Source organism: Mauremys reevesii, linkage group 3, assembly GCF_016161935.1.
Source record: "Mauremys reevesii isolate NIE-2019 linkage group 3, ASM1616193v1, whole genome shotgun sequence".
NCBI classification, from domain to species: Eukaryota; Metazoa; Chordata; order Testudines; family Geoemydidae; genus Mauremys; species Mauremys reevesii.
In genome coordinates, this window is record NC_052625.1 from 205,378,344 (window position 1) to 205,394,341 (window position 15,998).

The 15,998-nt window shown below is 46.6% G+C and overlaps 1 protein-coding gene across 9 annotated transcripts in view; it reads left to right on the forward strand.

The window, feature by feature from the left end:
• The window catches only part of ASXL2 (ASXL transcriptional regulator 2), a 228,384-nt gene that overhangs the window by 105,361 nt on the left and 107,025 nt on the right, over positions 1 to 15,998 (forward strand). For 6 of the 9 annotated variants that reach the window (XM_039531275.1, XM_039531276.1, XM_039531278.1 and 3 more), the window contains 3 exons: positions 3,712 to 3,804; positions 4,900 to 5,059; positions 5,869 to 5,964. In XM_039531275.1, the coding sequence (XP_039387209.1) occupies positions 3,712 to 3,804; positions 4,900 to 5,059; positions 5,869 to 5,964 (349 nt within the window). The remainder of the gene's footprint in view (positions 1 to 3,711; positions 3,805 to 4,899; positions 5,060 to 5,868; positions 5,965 to 15,998) is intronic. The other 3 variants (XM_039531282.1, XM_039531281.1, XM_039531283.1) reach the window with 3 other exon arrangements.

The window sequence follows — 15,998 nt, forward strand, 5'->3', positions numbered from 1 at the left end:
CACTGAGACAAAATAAATATGGGATGCCATTTTTCATTACCTTTTACAGTAGATAACACGTTGTTTGCTCAATTGGTTATGAGGAAGAAAAGTGTGTGATCATAGAATATTAGGGTTGGAAGAGACCTCAGGAGGTCATCTAGTCCAATCCCCTGCTCAAAGCAGGACCAACCCCAACTAAATCATCCCAGCCAGGGCTTTGTCAAGCCAGGCCTTAAAACCCCCTAAGGATGGAGATTCCACCACCTCCCTAGGCAACCCATTCCAGTGCTTCACCACCCTCCTAGTGAAATAGTGTTTCTTAATATCCTACCTAGACCTCCCTCACTGCAACTTGAGACCATTGCTTCTTGTTCTGTCATCTACCACCACTGAGAACAGCCGAGCTCCATCCTCTTTGGAACCCGCCTTGCTAAAGTCAAGCTATATCACATCCACCGTTTTCCCCATATCCCCAGAGCCAATTATCTCCTCATAGAAGGCAATCAGGTTAGTCAGACATGACTTGCCCTTGGTGAATCCATGTTGACTGTTCCTGATCACCTTCCTCTCCTTCAAGTGCTTCAGAATGGATTCCTTGAGGACCTGCTTCATGATTTTGCTGGGGACTGAAGTGATGGTGATGGGAGGCTGAAGTGATGTGGAAAAGGTTGTTCTGTAGTTCGGAGTGCATGCCTGCCCTGAATAGAGTGCTTTGGAGAAGGAAAATATAATAGATGGCTGAAAGAGTCTCACTGTGTGTATATTACAGGAAATTATAAACTGACTTGGTGCATGGGAGTTTCTAGAGTATGATGGGCCCACAACACAGATTGGGCAGCCCATCAGGAGAGTATGGTGAAGAACTTTCACCAAGAATAAAGCAAAGGGGAACAAGAGGAGGCACAGTTGGAAGGACATGCTCATTGCTGTTAAATTGCATGTGGGCTTCTTCTGCCTCATGGGGACTGCTATCTTAAGAAGCAAAGAGCATCCTTATTTTACACCGGTTGTATAGCGTGTTCCAGATTATTCTGTGGTCGTCATTTTGTGCCCCACACACAAATGTGTTTTTCCCAGAACAAAAGACTTAAAAAGAGAGATTTTGAAAATAGGTAATTTGTAATAGTTTGGCTTGTCTTGCGTGACTGTAAATTATCTATCCTAACGTTACTGATATAATGAAGCTTTAATGGAGGGACACCGTAGTCTGACAGCATCTTGATCAACTTGGCTGCTCTATTCAGAGTCAACACAGCTGACCACAATGCAAGGAGAGAGCTAGAAAAGGTGCTCACCCCGAACAGACCTGACTAGCGTGCTGCGGCTGGAGATTGTTTCATTAGGTGGTTGGAATTGAAACAAGCCTCGGTTTCCTTTTTTGACTCAGTGTTGCGACATGGAATATTTGTATATGCCTTGATCATCCAAACTGATCATCCTGCCCGGCAGACTGTTGCTGAAGAGCTTGAAAGATATTGTACCAGCATTTTGGTACTGAGTGAGATGCAACTTGCTGAAGACGGTCAACTGACTGAGGAGAGTGCTGGGTACACGTTCTGTGCTGAAAGGGATGCCCCCCAAAGCAGCCGCATGGCACAGGAGTCAGCTTTGCAATCAGAAAGAATTTTGTGTGTCTCTTGTTTGGCAATTCTGTCTATCAGTGTAAACGACAGACGGGTGAAACTCCAACTGCCCCTGAGAGGTGGATGCATGCACTGACAATGACCAACTCTGAGGGTACAGAGCAATTTTATTCTGAACAAAATGATCTGATACAGTTGACTCCCTATGAAGACTACCTCATTACTTTAGGTGACTTTAATGCTTGTGTTGGCTCTGATGATTCTGCATGGCGTGGTGTACTTGGAAAACATGGCATTAGCAACATGAACAGCAGTGGCCTACTTCTGCTGATGACATAGGTCAAGCACCATCTTATAGAATCTTAGGGTTAGAAGGGACCACAAGGGTCAAACACTGTCTTCTGACTCCTCAACAAATGCAAAACAACCTGGATGCACCCTCGCTCATATCATTGGCATCTGTGTTGGTCCGACAGTGCGATCTGAGATGTGTGCATAACTTAAGTATTATGTAGAGCTGCTTGTTGGACTGATCACTGTATTGTTCAGTCAAAGCTTTCTCTTCAGCTGCAAATGTAAAAAAAAAAAATAGTCACTTAAACAGGTAAATATTGCCCAGCTGAGAGATCTGTCAATCTCCGAATAATTTTCAACACAGCTAACTTCTGATAACAGTCTGTGATGACATTTGCCAAATAAGTATCCGTGCATGACACAATTTATGACACCATTGTGGATTGTACGGGGTATGTGAAATATCATTATGCAGACTGGTTTGATAATGATCCTGAAATAGTGAATCACCTTGATGTCAGATGACAAGTGCTGACCCGCTCTGAGTCGAAAAAGGCCAGATATAGGGCAGCTTGCAGCATGTTCCAGTGCAAACTCTGCAAAATGCAAAATACGTGGCTTGACCATAAATCAGATGAATTACAGGTCCTTGGCGATAAACATGGCCCCAAAGGTTCCTGTCATGTAGTCAAAGCTGTGTATATCTGCCTTGACAGCACTAATGAGTGCTGATGGTGAATCGCTAATCACATATTACACTGCCATCCACCAGTGGTGGCGTGAACATTTTAGAAAACTACGTAATAGTTTTACTGTTTCTGATGAGTTGCTAGATATTGTCCACATCTGTTGCACTTGCCAATCCACCCACATGAGCTGAGGTGTTAAAGGCTGTTCAAATAATGAAAAGTACCAAAACTCCAGCTCCCGATGCCTTTTCAGTTTTCAAACATGAAAGAAATCTTTTCATTGGTAGGCTTTCTGAATTTTTCTTTCCTGTCTGTTTTCAAGAAATCATATCACAAGATCTGAAAGAGTCCAGCATAGTCACTAGCTATAAGCATAAAGGCTCAAAGAGTGACTGTGGTAATTACCATATCATCTCTTTGCTCTCCATGGCTGGCAAGATTCTTGCATGGATCCTCCTGAACTGACTCCTGACCCGAGTCATCAGCAATCTGTCAGTCACAGTGAGGCTTTCATGCTCAGGGGAGCACTACTGACACAATTTTCATCATTTGACAATTACAGGAAAAATGTTGCAAAAAGATGTTAACAATAATAATAAAAATCCACACCAGAAGAATTACGAAACTTGTTGGAACCAACTAGCATCCTTGTGTAATCCAGCCCCCCCCACCAAAAAAAAAGAGGTCATCACTAGAGGGTGGTGGAGAGGAACTTTTACTGCCTGTGCTGTAACAGTCGTGTGGGTAGGCAGGACTTTGGTCTGCAAGGCTGTCATTCTGGTAGCTTTCAGCACGAAAACAGATGCGCCCACACCACGCGCACACTGTGATAATTCAGTGAATTTGACATTTGTTTTTACAAGGGACTTAGAGAGCTGCCAGTTCCACTTCTGCGTCAAACTGTGTCAATATATTACTGGTCATTATGGACTTGATCCAAATCCCACTGAAGTCAGTTGGACTCTTTCCATTGACTTCAGTGGGCTTTGGATCAGGCCCTATGTCCTCTTCAATAAAGGAACTTTCTCCCTTACCCAGGCAGTTGGCTTTCAACTTAACACACTCCTGCCATGAAGCTTAGAAACCCTAGTTTGCCCTTCACACAGTTAATGTTGTTGTTGTTGTTGCTGTTTGTTGTTTTATTTGTATCTGTATTTCATTAGCCCCTCGGAGCTCCAATCATGGACCAGGTGCTGAACCAAACACAGAAAAGAGAGACAGTCCCAGCTCCTAAGAACTTTCAATCTAAGTATAAGGCAAGAGACAACAAATAGATACAGACCGATGGAAACAAGGAGCCAATACTGGGCAGTCTGCTAAGCAGTGGTCTTAGCACACCAGCTGCCCAAACCATTGTAAAGTTGTTTTTTAACAGGCATCACTGCAAAAGAGAGTGTGGAGGAGGGATTTGGAGGACGACAATGAGGTGGCTTTGTGGATATTTGAGGCGCTTCTGCCAAGTGTAAGAGGCAGCCTGGCAGACTACATGAAAGGTGGTTGTTTAAAAATCAAAGTGGGCAATGAAGGCTGGCATCAGTGTTTGATTGGGGGTGGGAGTTGACATCTGGATAGGTAGGAACAGAGATTTTAAAAAATAGTCCCATGCAACATGGCCCCCTCGCCCCCTGAAAAAGTGAAAGAATTGTGCTAAATCCCCCATCTTAATCAATTATTTTTTATGGCTCATCCACTATCCTCCTCTTATAAGTAATCGCTTTGGATTCTAAGCTCATCGGGGAAGGGATCATGTCGTCTTCCTAGTTGTTTGTAAAGCGCTTTGCACGCTTTTGATATATAAATAATAACAAAGTGATGATATTGTGTGGTTTCAGTCTGTTGTGCTTGGGTGGTGGAGGAAGATTTATTAACCTGCGCTAGGTGCTTTCAAACAGTCAAGGAATGGTGCCTTTCCCGGGGAAGTTCACAATCTAAGGCCAGATATAGTGGTCAGGGAGCAGGAGTACAACACACAAAGAACTTGTTCAAGAGGGGCTTACATCTGGAGAAGGGAGGGGCTGTGCACATGAGCTCAGGAAGGGCAGTGTGAGAGGAAGAACAGAGTTGTACAGGATGACATATACATGAGGGATTACATGATGAAAATGACAGGCAAGATGGAGGAGTTTAGTGGCAGCATTTTGTATGAGCTGTTATAGGGCAGTGTGGGTGTGCGAGAAGCCAGAGAAGAGGATGGTCTCTGACGTCACTCTGCTGCATAGAAGAAACCATTGTCAGTGCTTAGTAAATAATACAGAAACTCTTTTCCTTTGAGGTTCTTTTGGTTTCCCATGAATTGTATATGGAATTGGCGCAGCTCACATTGACTCCGCCTATTTTTCTTTCATTTGCAGAAGGATGTTCCAGACGGATTAAAAGAGCTGTCTGATGGCTCAGAAGAGAGCAGTGACGCACAGTCAGACTCTCAAAGCTCACAGAACAGCAGCAGCAGCAGCAGTAGCAGTGATGGTGGCAGTAACAAAGAAAGGAAGAAAAGCAGATGGAAAAGGAAAGGTAATTTGCCCCTTCAGAAGTGACTTTGCCATGTGCTAGGCCTAAAAGTGTCTGTAAAAAGCACTGAGACTGTTACAGATCACCCGTTGCTTGCTAAAGAAAAAGTACACGAAAAGCATGCTTTCCCCTATCTTGTTCATGTCTGAGCTCACCAGCTGAAGGAATGTTTCCTTCATGTTGCACCATGTTCACGATAGCATTTCCTGGAAAGGCATCTGCATGTAGCAGTTTGTGTTTGGGAACTCCGTCTGAGTCACAGGCTAGTATGTTCTGTTACAAGCCCAGACCATAGCAGATACACATTCTCCCCAGTGCAAGCAGACACCAACCTTCCTCCCCAACCTGTGCATGCAGGAAGACAATGCCTTTAAATTCTGGCCTCACTGGTTGAGACGGGGGAATTCCAGCTGCTGGTGAGCGGTGGTAATGCCGGTGAGTAGTGGTGGTGCTGAAAATCTGGGGCTGAAAATTGTCCTGCTTACCAGTCCAAAAAGCATTTGGACTGGTCCTGCTGCAGTGTTAGGGGTGCTGAGAGCCATTGAACTAAACTATAAACCCTGTATTACGATGGAATCCTCTTCAAGCCGGGGGTGCAGCAGCACCCCCCGCACTCCTCGTTCCAGCACCTATGTGCAGTGTTTTTCTGTCTTTCCAAGTCCCATGATACTGGACCCTATTTAAACCTTGGACATTGCCTAATTTATGATGTGTGCAATGTTTTGTTGAATATTGATTTATGTACCTCATCAGTAATTACACACAAATTAAAGAAAACTTAATTGTCCCTTGACTGTCATTTTCTCTCCCAGCAAAGTCTGAGAAATCATTGGAGTCCAGTGCTGCTGGTGACATCACAAGCAATTCCTGTTTCCACTGTCAAGAGCAGCTACAATGGCTCAATGAAGGTAAGTGGAGGAAATATCATGTTTCACCATCTGTTTTCTCCTAAACCTGATATTTTCTCCACTTCATGTAGCCATTGCAGCTCCTAGTGTGTACTGAAATATGCCATGTCATGGAATCATAAGCAGCAGAGACTGGATATTGTGGTAGTGTCTAGAGCTCTCATCCAGGTTGAAGCTCCAGTACAAGCATTTGGTAAATGATACTCTATGCCCCAACGAGTCTGCATCTAAAAATGTGAGGTGGGAGGATGGAAGGGTAGGACGGGGTAAGAAAAAAATAGAATTTTTTAGCTCAGAAGAACTTTGTGTGCAGTTCTCAGGCAATCAGCATTCTGTCACAGCTCCCCACCTGCCTAGTCTGTTCAGGCAAGCTGGTCCTACTTAATCGTGTGGACCATGTGTTACTCTTGAGTCTGTGCTATTTCCCCAAATAATGCTGCCTCTCAGTTTTCTTTGTCCAAGCTAAGTGAAATGCACAAAAATAACCAATAAGATTTTTTTCTTAAAAAAATGCAATTTTAAATAAGAAAGGAGGTGTTAGTAACAGAGGTAAGAGTTATTTTTGAAAGACAGCTTTTCATCTGTCTCTTTTTAAATAAAGTTTTTGGTTCCATTTGCTGTTCGTATGCAACACATCATTTTCCCCTCCTTCCTTTTCTTTCTTCACTCCCATGTTGTGCACCCGTATTTTACAATATTCTTTTCTCATCCTACCATGTGTGATTGCATTCTAGATACTGAATGCACTGTGCCATATCTGGATTCTGTTCCTTTCATAAAAGTTCTTCCAGACTTAGTCCCAGACTTGTTGTTTCATGTACAGTGTTGTCTCAAGCATTGATGTGTTGAAACATGTGCCTTACATATTCTTAGAAAGAAATGGGTCAGCAAAAGTGAATCGAAACAAAACAGTTTGTGGAAGAACTATAGTAACTAGTTTCAGTGTAAATGCAATGGCTGATTTTTTTTGCCAGCTATTTTTTATCTGCTGTTGAATCATTTTGAGAGGTAAAGTCTGGATCTTCAGCAAAGGGGTTATGTGTATATCAATGTTGTTATATTAAAGGCCATGGGACTCAGTTCATTCCAGAAAATACAGTTCTGTGGCCAGTGGTTCTAATGAGCTATAGAGGGCATAACTTCATTTCAACATAGCTATACTAAGGAGTGTGTGTTTGTTGTGATAATTGGGCCTACAGATTTACCCTAATTGTGCGCTCAATTGTAAAAAGTATATAAAAGTTTCATAAGGTATTACAGTAACCTATAACAAATGTTGATGGGAAAAGTTTTCCGTAATAAATGTTATAAACAGGTGAAAGAAAACCATACAGAGAAGCAAAAAAGGCCATATTAATATACCTCAAGGACGATGTTGCAATCATGTTAGTTAAAAACAAAAACTGTGGAACCAGAAATTAATGAACCAGAATTGATGTGTTGGATATTAGGCCTAATGGGTGGACAAAATATAATGCAAGGATGGGCTATTCCACCCATCACTCCCTTTTTGGGTCTTAAAAGAAAGACATTTCAGGGCGGTAGGCGGGCAGATATGGAAGAATAGACGGAGGCTACTGGAGCGAGCTTCACCATCCCGGTTGCCACACCCACCATTTCCTGCGACCCCAGATCATCATCTTCCTAATCCTGAGGGATGTCCTGACCAGACCGGGCCAGAGAGAGGGATCTAGATAACATTGCCACCTCTACTGGCTCCATCTGAATCCCAAACACCTCCTGGGATGAAGTGGGACACCAGTTATTGGGCTTAATACAGGGATAACTGGATGGAATTTAATGTCTGTGTTCTACAGGAGGTCAAACTAGATAATTGAATGGTCTCTACTGGCCTTAAAAATACACAAATCTTAAACAAGGAAGCTAAGTTTAGTGCCCAGAATAAGGTTACCAAGACTCAAAGAAAACCTCTATTTTAAGATATCTAATCCTTCCTTCAAGGGAGGAGCAATTTTGCCACCTAATGTAATGTTTCTTCAGCCTGGGCATACTGTGACACTGAGAGGCCAGTGATAAAAGACAACACTTAGTTCCCACCCTGAAGCATAAAATTTAATTGCTTGGGCTTCGCAAGAAACTTTCCTAGTGGAAATTAAACTTTTCCATAGTTGTACAACACAGGGTTGTTCTTCGAGTGCTTGCTCATATCAATTCCAAATAGGTGTGTGCGCGCCGCGTGCACGTTCATCGGAAGATTTTTACCCTAGCAACACTCGGTGGGTCGGCTGGGCGCCCCCTGGAGTGGCGCCGCTATGGCACCGGATATATACCCCTGCTGCCCCATCCGCCCCTCAGTTCCTTCTGAAGGGCAGAAGCCCCATTCAGCCACCGGACTCCCAGATCCCACTGGGACAGGAGGTCGTCCAGGAGCACGAGCCCACGCAGGACCCGCTTGTCCCCGGCCTTTCTTCTTCCTCCTCCCCAGATGAGGCAGTGGCAGGAACGTCCTCCTCGGGCCCTCCTCCAATCGACTTGAGGGCCCATCAGGACCTCCTGAGACGGGTGGCACTCAATATGAACCTCCAAGTGGAGGAAGTCTCGGAAATAGGGAATCCGGTCGTAGACATTCTGTCGGCTGACGCCCCCACTAGAGTGGCCGTACCGTTCATTCGGACGATCCAAGCCAATGTGGATACCATCTGGCAGTCTCCAGCCTTTATCCCGCCCGCGGGCAGGGGAGTCGAACGCAAGTACATGGTACCCTCCAGGGGGTACGAGTACCTATATGTACATCCTCCCTCCTGCTCCTTTGTCGTCCAGTCCGTCAGTGAGAGGGAACGCCATGGCCAGCAGGCACCAGCCCCTAAATTGAAGGAGGCTAGGCGAATGGACTTACTGGGACGTAAAGTGTACTCAGCAGGGGCCCTGCAACTCTGCATAGCAAACCAGCAAGCCCTGCTTAGCCACTAAAACACCTGGGCGGCGGTGGGCAGATTTACGGAGTTGATTCCTCAGGACTTCTGTCAAGAGTTTGCTGCCCTCCTGGAAGAAGGGAAGAACTTCCCTCCAGGCCTCGTTGGATGCAGCTGACTCCGCTGCCAGGACTCTGGCCTCGGGTGTTGCCATGAGGCGCATTTCATGGCTCCAGGTGTCGGGCCTTCCCCTGGAGCTGCAGCATACTATACAGGACTTGCCCTTCGATGGCAAAGGCCTGTTCTCTGAAAAAACTGACCCTAGGCTGCAAAGCCTAAAGGACAGCAGGGTCACTATGCGCTCTCTTGGCATGCACACGCCAGTGACTCAGCGCTGGCCTTTCCGTCCCCAGCCTCACCGCCCTTACCCTGCGCCTAGACAAAGACAGGACTTTGGCAGGAGGCGTGGCCGACGCGGTCGTAGGCATCAGGGCCCCAAGGGGGCCAAAATCAGGGTCCCTCTAAACCACCAGCGGGGCCAAAGCCAAACTTTTGAAGGCACGCCCGAGGATGGCGTACCAGTTATTACCCAGGATCCATTCCCTCCCTTTTACAACCGCCTCTCCTTTCTCCTCCCTTCGTGGTTCCATCTAACCTCAGATCATTGGGTCCTACGCATGGTGAAACTTGGGTACCGCCTCCAGTTTATTTCGCCTCCCACCCTCCAGCCTTGTCCCTCTTCAGGGACCCCTCTCACGAGCAATTCCTCTTGCAAGAGGTGCGGATGCTCCTCACCATCAGAGCTATAGAGGAGGTACCAAAGGACGAAAGGGGCAAGGGGTTCTACTCCCGCTATTTCCTAATTCCCAAGGCGAAGGGAGGTCTCAGACCTATCCTAGACCTGCGGGAACTCAACAAGTTCATGATAAAGCTGAAGTTCCGCATGATATCCCTGGGGACCATCATCCCATCCTTGGATCCCGGAGACTGGTATAACGCCTCGATATGAAGGACGCGTATTTTCACATCGCCATTTATCCTCCACACAGAAGGTACCTCCGGTTTGTGGCCAACCGTCAACATTTCCAGTTTACGGTCCTTCCGTTTGGCCTCTCTACAGCCCCAAGAGTATTCACAAAGTGCATGGCTGTAGTTGCTGCCTCCCTCCGCCGCCGTCGGATACACGTTTTTCCGTATCTAGACGATTGGCTAATTCGAGGGACCTCCGAGGCCCAAGTTACCCGTCATGTGGGCATTGTCAAGGACCTATTCCTGCGTCTAGGCCTGATGATCAATATAGAGAAATCCACTCTGATTCCCACACAGAGAATAGACTTCATTGGGGCCATCCTGGACTCCAATCTCACCAGAGCCTGCTTACCTCATCCTCGGTTTCAGGCGATGGTAACAATTATACAAGGTCTACGGAACTTCTCGACAACTTCGGCTCGCACTTGCCTAGGTCTCCTGGGTCACATGGCTGCCTGCACGTTCATAACCAAACATGCCAGGCTTCGCCTCCGTCCACTCCAATTGTGGCTCACCTCGGAATACCACCCGAGCAGAGACAGCATAGACATGATCGTCATGATCCCCCCCCGAGCATCCTAGGCTCCCTTGACTGGTGGTCGATGCCCTCCCTGGTGTGTGCAGGGATGCCATTCCATCCACCTCACCCCTCTGCGTCCCTGATGACGGACGCCTCGTCTCTCGGCTGGGGTGCTCACCTTGGTCAGTTTCGCACTCAGGGCCTTTGGTCAGCTCAAGAGCTGGCCTTGCACGTCAATGTCCGAGAGCTGAGAGCAGTCTGCCTTGCGTGCCAGGCGTTTCAGCAGCACCTACAAGGCCGTTGTGTCTCAGTGTTCACAGACAACACAACAGTCATGTATTACATAAACAAGCAGGGAGGAGCACGGTCCTCCCCTCTTTGCCAGGAAGCCATCCAGCTCTGGGACTTCTGCATAGCCCAATCGATAGACCTGGTAGCGTCCTTTCTCCCAGGGGTCCGGAATACTCTGGCGGATCGCCTCAGCAGATCCTTCCTGCCTCACGAGTGGTTGATTCGTCCGGACATTATCCATTCCATTTTCCGGAAGTGGGGCTTTCCCCACATAGACCTCTTCGCTTCTCGCGAGAACAGGAAGTGCCAGACGTTCTGCTCATTCCAAGGCCTCTCCCCGGGCTCAATCTCATACGCTTTTCTGATGCCGTGGACGAGCCATCTGCTGTACGCTTTCCCACCGTTCCCGCTGGTTCACAGGGTCCTGCTAAAACTCCGCAGGGACAGAGCGCACCTGATCATGATCGCTCCAGCGTGGCCCAGGTAGCACTGGTACACCATGTTGCTAGACCTGTCGATAGCCAACCCGATTCCCCTGCCTCTTCGCCCAGACCTCATAACGCAGGATCATGGCAGACTTCACCAGCCAGACCTGCAATCCCTGCACCTCACAGCATGGCTGCTGCGTGGCTAAACCGATCCGAGTTACGTTGCTCTGCCTCGGTACAACAGGTTCTCCTGGGTAATAGGAAACCTTCCACTCGGTTAACGTATCTGGCCAAGTGGAAGCGTTTCTCCTGCTGGTGCGAAACGCACAATGTTACTCCCGAGATCCCGATCCATTCCATCTTGGACTACCTGTGGTCTCTCAAACAGCAGGGCCTGGCGGTGTCATCACTGAGGATGCACTTGGCAGCCATCTCTACCTTCCACCCAGGGGAGAGTGGCCGCTCCGTTTTCTCGCACCCTATGGTTTCCAGGTTCCTCAAGGGCTTGGAGCGCTTATACCCCCAAGTTTGCCGTCTCGCCCAAACCTGGGACCTCAACCTGGTTCTAACCAGACTTATGACTGCCCCATTTGAGCCGCTGGCAACCTGCTCGCTGCTATACCTGTCCTGGAAGACAGCTTTCCTCGTAGCCATTACATTGGCCAGACGAGTCTCCGAGCTTCGGGCTCTCATGGTGGACCCACTGTATACTGTGTTTCACAAGGACAAGGTGCAGTTGCGACCACATCCGGCCTTCCTCCCTAAGGTGGTGTCGGCCTTTCATATCAACCAGGATATCTTCTTTCCGGTCTTCTTTCCGAAGCCACACTCATCGCGAAGGGAGCAACAATTGCACTCCCTAGACGTCCGTAGGGTGCTCGCATTTTATATCGAGCGGACAAAGCCCTTTCGTAAAACGCCTCAACTCTTCGTCGCAGTGGCAGACCGAATGAAGGGCCTACCTGTCTCCTCGCAGGGGATTTCTTCTTGGGTGACGTCGTGCGTCTGCAACTGCTATGACTTGGCCCATGTTCCATCGAGCCAGCTCACTGCACATTCCACCAGGGCTCGGGCTGCTTCTGCTGCCTTTCTGGCTCACGTTCCCATCCAGGAGATATGTCACGCAGCTACCTGGTCCTCGGTCCACACCTTTGCCTCACAGTATGCACTGGTCCAACAGTCCAGAGATGATGCAGCCTTTGGCTCAGCAGTTTTGCATTCTGCAACATCTCACTCCGACCTCAACGCCTAGGTAAGGCTTGGGAATCACCTAATTGGAATGGATATGAGCAAGCACTCGAAGAAGAAAAGACGGTTACTCACCTTTGTAACTGTTGTTCTTCGAGATGTGTTGCTCATATCCATTCCAAACCCGCCCTCCTTCCCCTCTGTCGGAGTAGCCTGCAAGAAGGAACTGAAGGGCCGTTGGGTCGGCAGCGGTATATATTCGGCGCTATAGCGGCGCCACTCCAGGGGGCGACCCAGCCGACCCACCGAGTGTTGCTAGGGTAAAAAATCTTCCAACGAACGTGCACGCAGCGCGCGCACACCTAATTGGAATGGATATGAGCAACACATGTCGAAGAACAACAGTTACAAAGGTGAGTAACCATCTTATTTTGCACCTTCCCCGAAGCATCTGGGTGTTGCCACTGTCATAGACAGGATATCAGACTGACTGGACCACTGGCTGGTTTGATCCAGTGTGGCTGTTCCTGAGCTGCCTGCTCTAGTTAGTGCACCTCCTACTGGACTGTTTGAAACACCCAGGATGAAGTAGCTAGTGACTTGTTCCCTCAGAATTTACCCAGAACAGGGCACTCAGCATTTCTGCTACTTCATGTCCCTCAGAGGAACCCAGCTAAATCTACTGACAGGTAGAGAATATAGGATTTATTTGGCTCCTAGTATGAATGGGACTGAGGTGATACCTTTTCCCATCACCTCTGAAAATCAGATCCTCAACTTCCCGCACTTCCAGTCTAAAAAGAGACTGTGCTTTCACTGAGATGCTAAGGCCACCATCAACTTTCATTGTCCCAAGGGCATCGAAACAGATGCAAGTGACTTCTCATCTTTCCTTGACTCAGATAAATTCCATGCTCATTTTTCCTTTACCCCCATAACACCAGTTATCAAGGCCCATCTTGAGAGGATTCCTTAGACAACCAGGATGAATAGAACCAGTTCCTAGTGGTACTCATAAGATGACATTTTATGCTGTCCCGCATCTTCCAAGTGCAAATTAGAGTTAACTTTAGATCCTCTTTATGTTACCACCAGCTCTGTGATAACTATTATTCTTCCTAGCTTTTATCTGGATCTGGCCTGTATGGTCTTAAGAAAGGTAACAGCAGCCAAACTCCAGTTAGGACAAATTAAACTTTTTGATCTGGTTGCACTAGGACTTTTTTCTGTAACCCAAAATCTAAACTGAAGGAAAGTACCATGAGCAGAAGCAAGCTATGAAGAATAATTTATACTGCAGCCTATGACTGCAAAATCATAGCTGTGCTTTGAAATGCTTCTAGGCACTGGATGTGGCTAGAAAGCAGTCAAGAAGATGGAGAGTATCTAAGGCAATGGATATTTTACACTCATAATAAAACAGAAGTGTGATCTCTACAGTTTTAGTATGAAGCAGTTTCATATTTCCCCCTGTCCCTGATATAATTTGCAGAACTAGAATGTTATGAAATGGTTTACTCTGTTCTGTAGACACGTACTGTCTGTGACAAAAGTCTCCCATTTTAGCCATGCTGTGGTTTTAACAGCCAAACCCGTGAGTATGTTGAAAGAGTATTTTTTATATAATTTTATTCATGTATTTTAACAACTTTGTTCCAAATCCTCTTGTTCCAGAGCTGTCTGAACTTCATGTAACTCTTGGTAAATCTCTGCATGTAAACATAGGAGCTCCTACAGCATTTCGTTTAAAATAATGCTACCCTAAAACTTCATCTTCGTCCGTGCATAGCTTGTATACTGCATGTGTTAGGTACTCCTTGTAGATTGGGCCCAAGTAGCTCGCTATATGTGGGGGGGTGAGGGGCGGAGAGGAGTCAGATCAGTGAGCTAGTTCCTATACTGTATAAATATGTTGCTTTGACCATGTCACCCCTCTCTTTGAATCCCTCCACTGACTTCCCCTTCTCTATTGCATCAAACAAAAGCTGCTTGTATTCACTTTCAAGGACCTTCACCGTCAATCCCCAGCCTACCTGTCATCTCTCGTTTGCTATCAAGCTGTCAGTGGGCTCACTTCAAATCAGTTTATGATGCAAGTCTTCATTGCCCATGTGCTAATTTTACAAAAAAGCATCTTCATGCTTTCTCCTATGCTGCCCCACCATTCTTGGGGAGATGCTCCCCTTACACATCCACAAAGTTACCTCTTTATCCACTTTCAGATCTTTCCTCAAAACTCTCCTTTGGTGTGATGCAGGTTTAAAAAAATAAATAAAATAAGTGACAATGGCTAGGCTGCTGCTGTGCTGAGACCACTTCCCATCATGTTGACCAATGCTGTCTGTTCATCTGTACTCCCTTGTCTTTCTGTGTCCATCTGTTGCCTCTTGTCCCTTACTTAGCACTCTGAGGCAGAGACCATCTCTTTGTTCTGTGTTTATAGAGCTCCTTGCACAATGGGTTCCTGGTCCATGACTGGGTCAGAAAAGACCAGTTTGTCATGCATTTTCAACTCCGGTGTTTCACAGACCTGCTTATTTCTTCATTCCCACTAACAGCTCATCAAATCTCTTCTTACATCTCTCCAATAATGTTGCAGTTCTATCACTCCAGAAGACTAAGTTACCAGCTAGAGGTGCCGTGTCTACCATAAGAAACTTGTCCTAAAATTTCAATAAATTGCTACCACAAGTTTAGCTCCAGCAAGTGGAGCATTGGGGTGGGAGCCCAAGTCTAAACACGGCTCCAGGCAGATGCTGGTATTTTAGGCACCGTGTAAATGAACATTCTCCAGAGTGGCTCTATATAATGCAATGGTTAAATAGCTTCCTGGAGACCTGTTTACAGGTGGGTTCCTACCATTGCTACCACTAGTGTGAACAAAACAAAGGAGACTAGCATCCAAAGAAAAGCTGAGGTCTGCGGCCTCCAGGTGGAGGCAGAGTGTGACTGTCAGGCATTGCTTTTTGGTGAATTTCTGGGGTCTGAGGGACAGTGTTTTGTTTTTTTGAGGGAATCAAGGGTGCATTTTATTTTCCTTCCTTCCTTCCTTTTCTTCTCCTCGCCCCAGTTGATAGTCGAACTCCAGATCACAGCCAAAAAGGGCTATGGAGAGTGTGTATGTGTAAGGGGTATCTGTCTTTCCTCTTTACCCGTAGCATTCTTCTCTAACCCAATTCACATGTAAATTGTTCTGAGTATCTGTGTTTGAAGGATTGTTGGGTTGGTTGGTTTGTTTTCTGTGTGTTGTTTTTTGAAAAAAGAGGAATGGGAATCATGATAGAGTAGCAAAGCAAGCCAGCAATTGGTAAAAGCTTGCCCTCCCTTTGTAAAGCATGGTACCTCTAACAGAGAGTTGACTAAATCTGTGCCAAGAAGTGTTAAGCTAGGTCCATTATCAAAGTAACTGTGTTGGAGATGTGGGCTTGCTTCTGATGTACAGTTGTATTGCTTCGTCTTGCCAGAATGGCAATTCAGGAGCAACTTCAGGATTCAATTGCATAGACCAAGGGTGACCAGACATGTGGCAATCTAGACTGTCCCCCTACTATGTGTGTACACAGATGGGGTTAGAAGAAGCTGCAGCTTTCATCACCCTTTTCCTGATAAATCAAGGTAGCCTTGGTGTCATCCATGAAGTCCTGTGTTAACCATACCCTGGCTAGAAGATGAAATGTGGAAATGATGATCAGCTGGTTGGGGTAA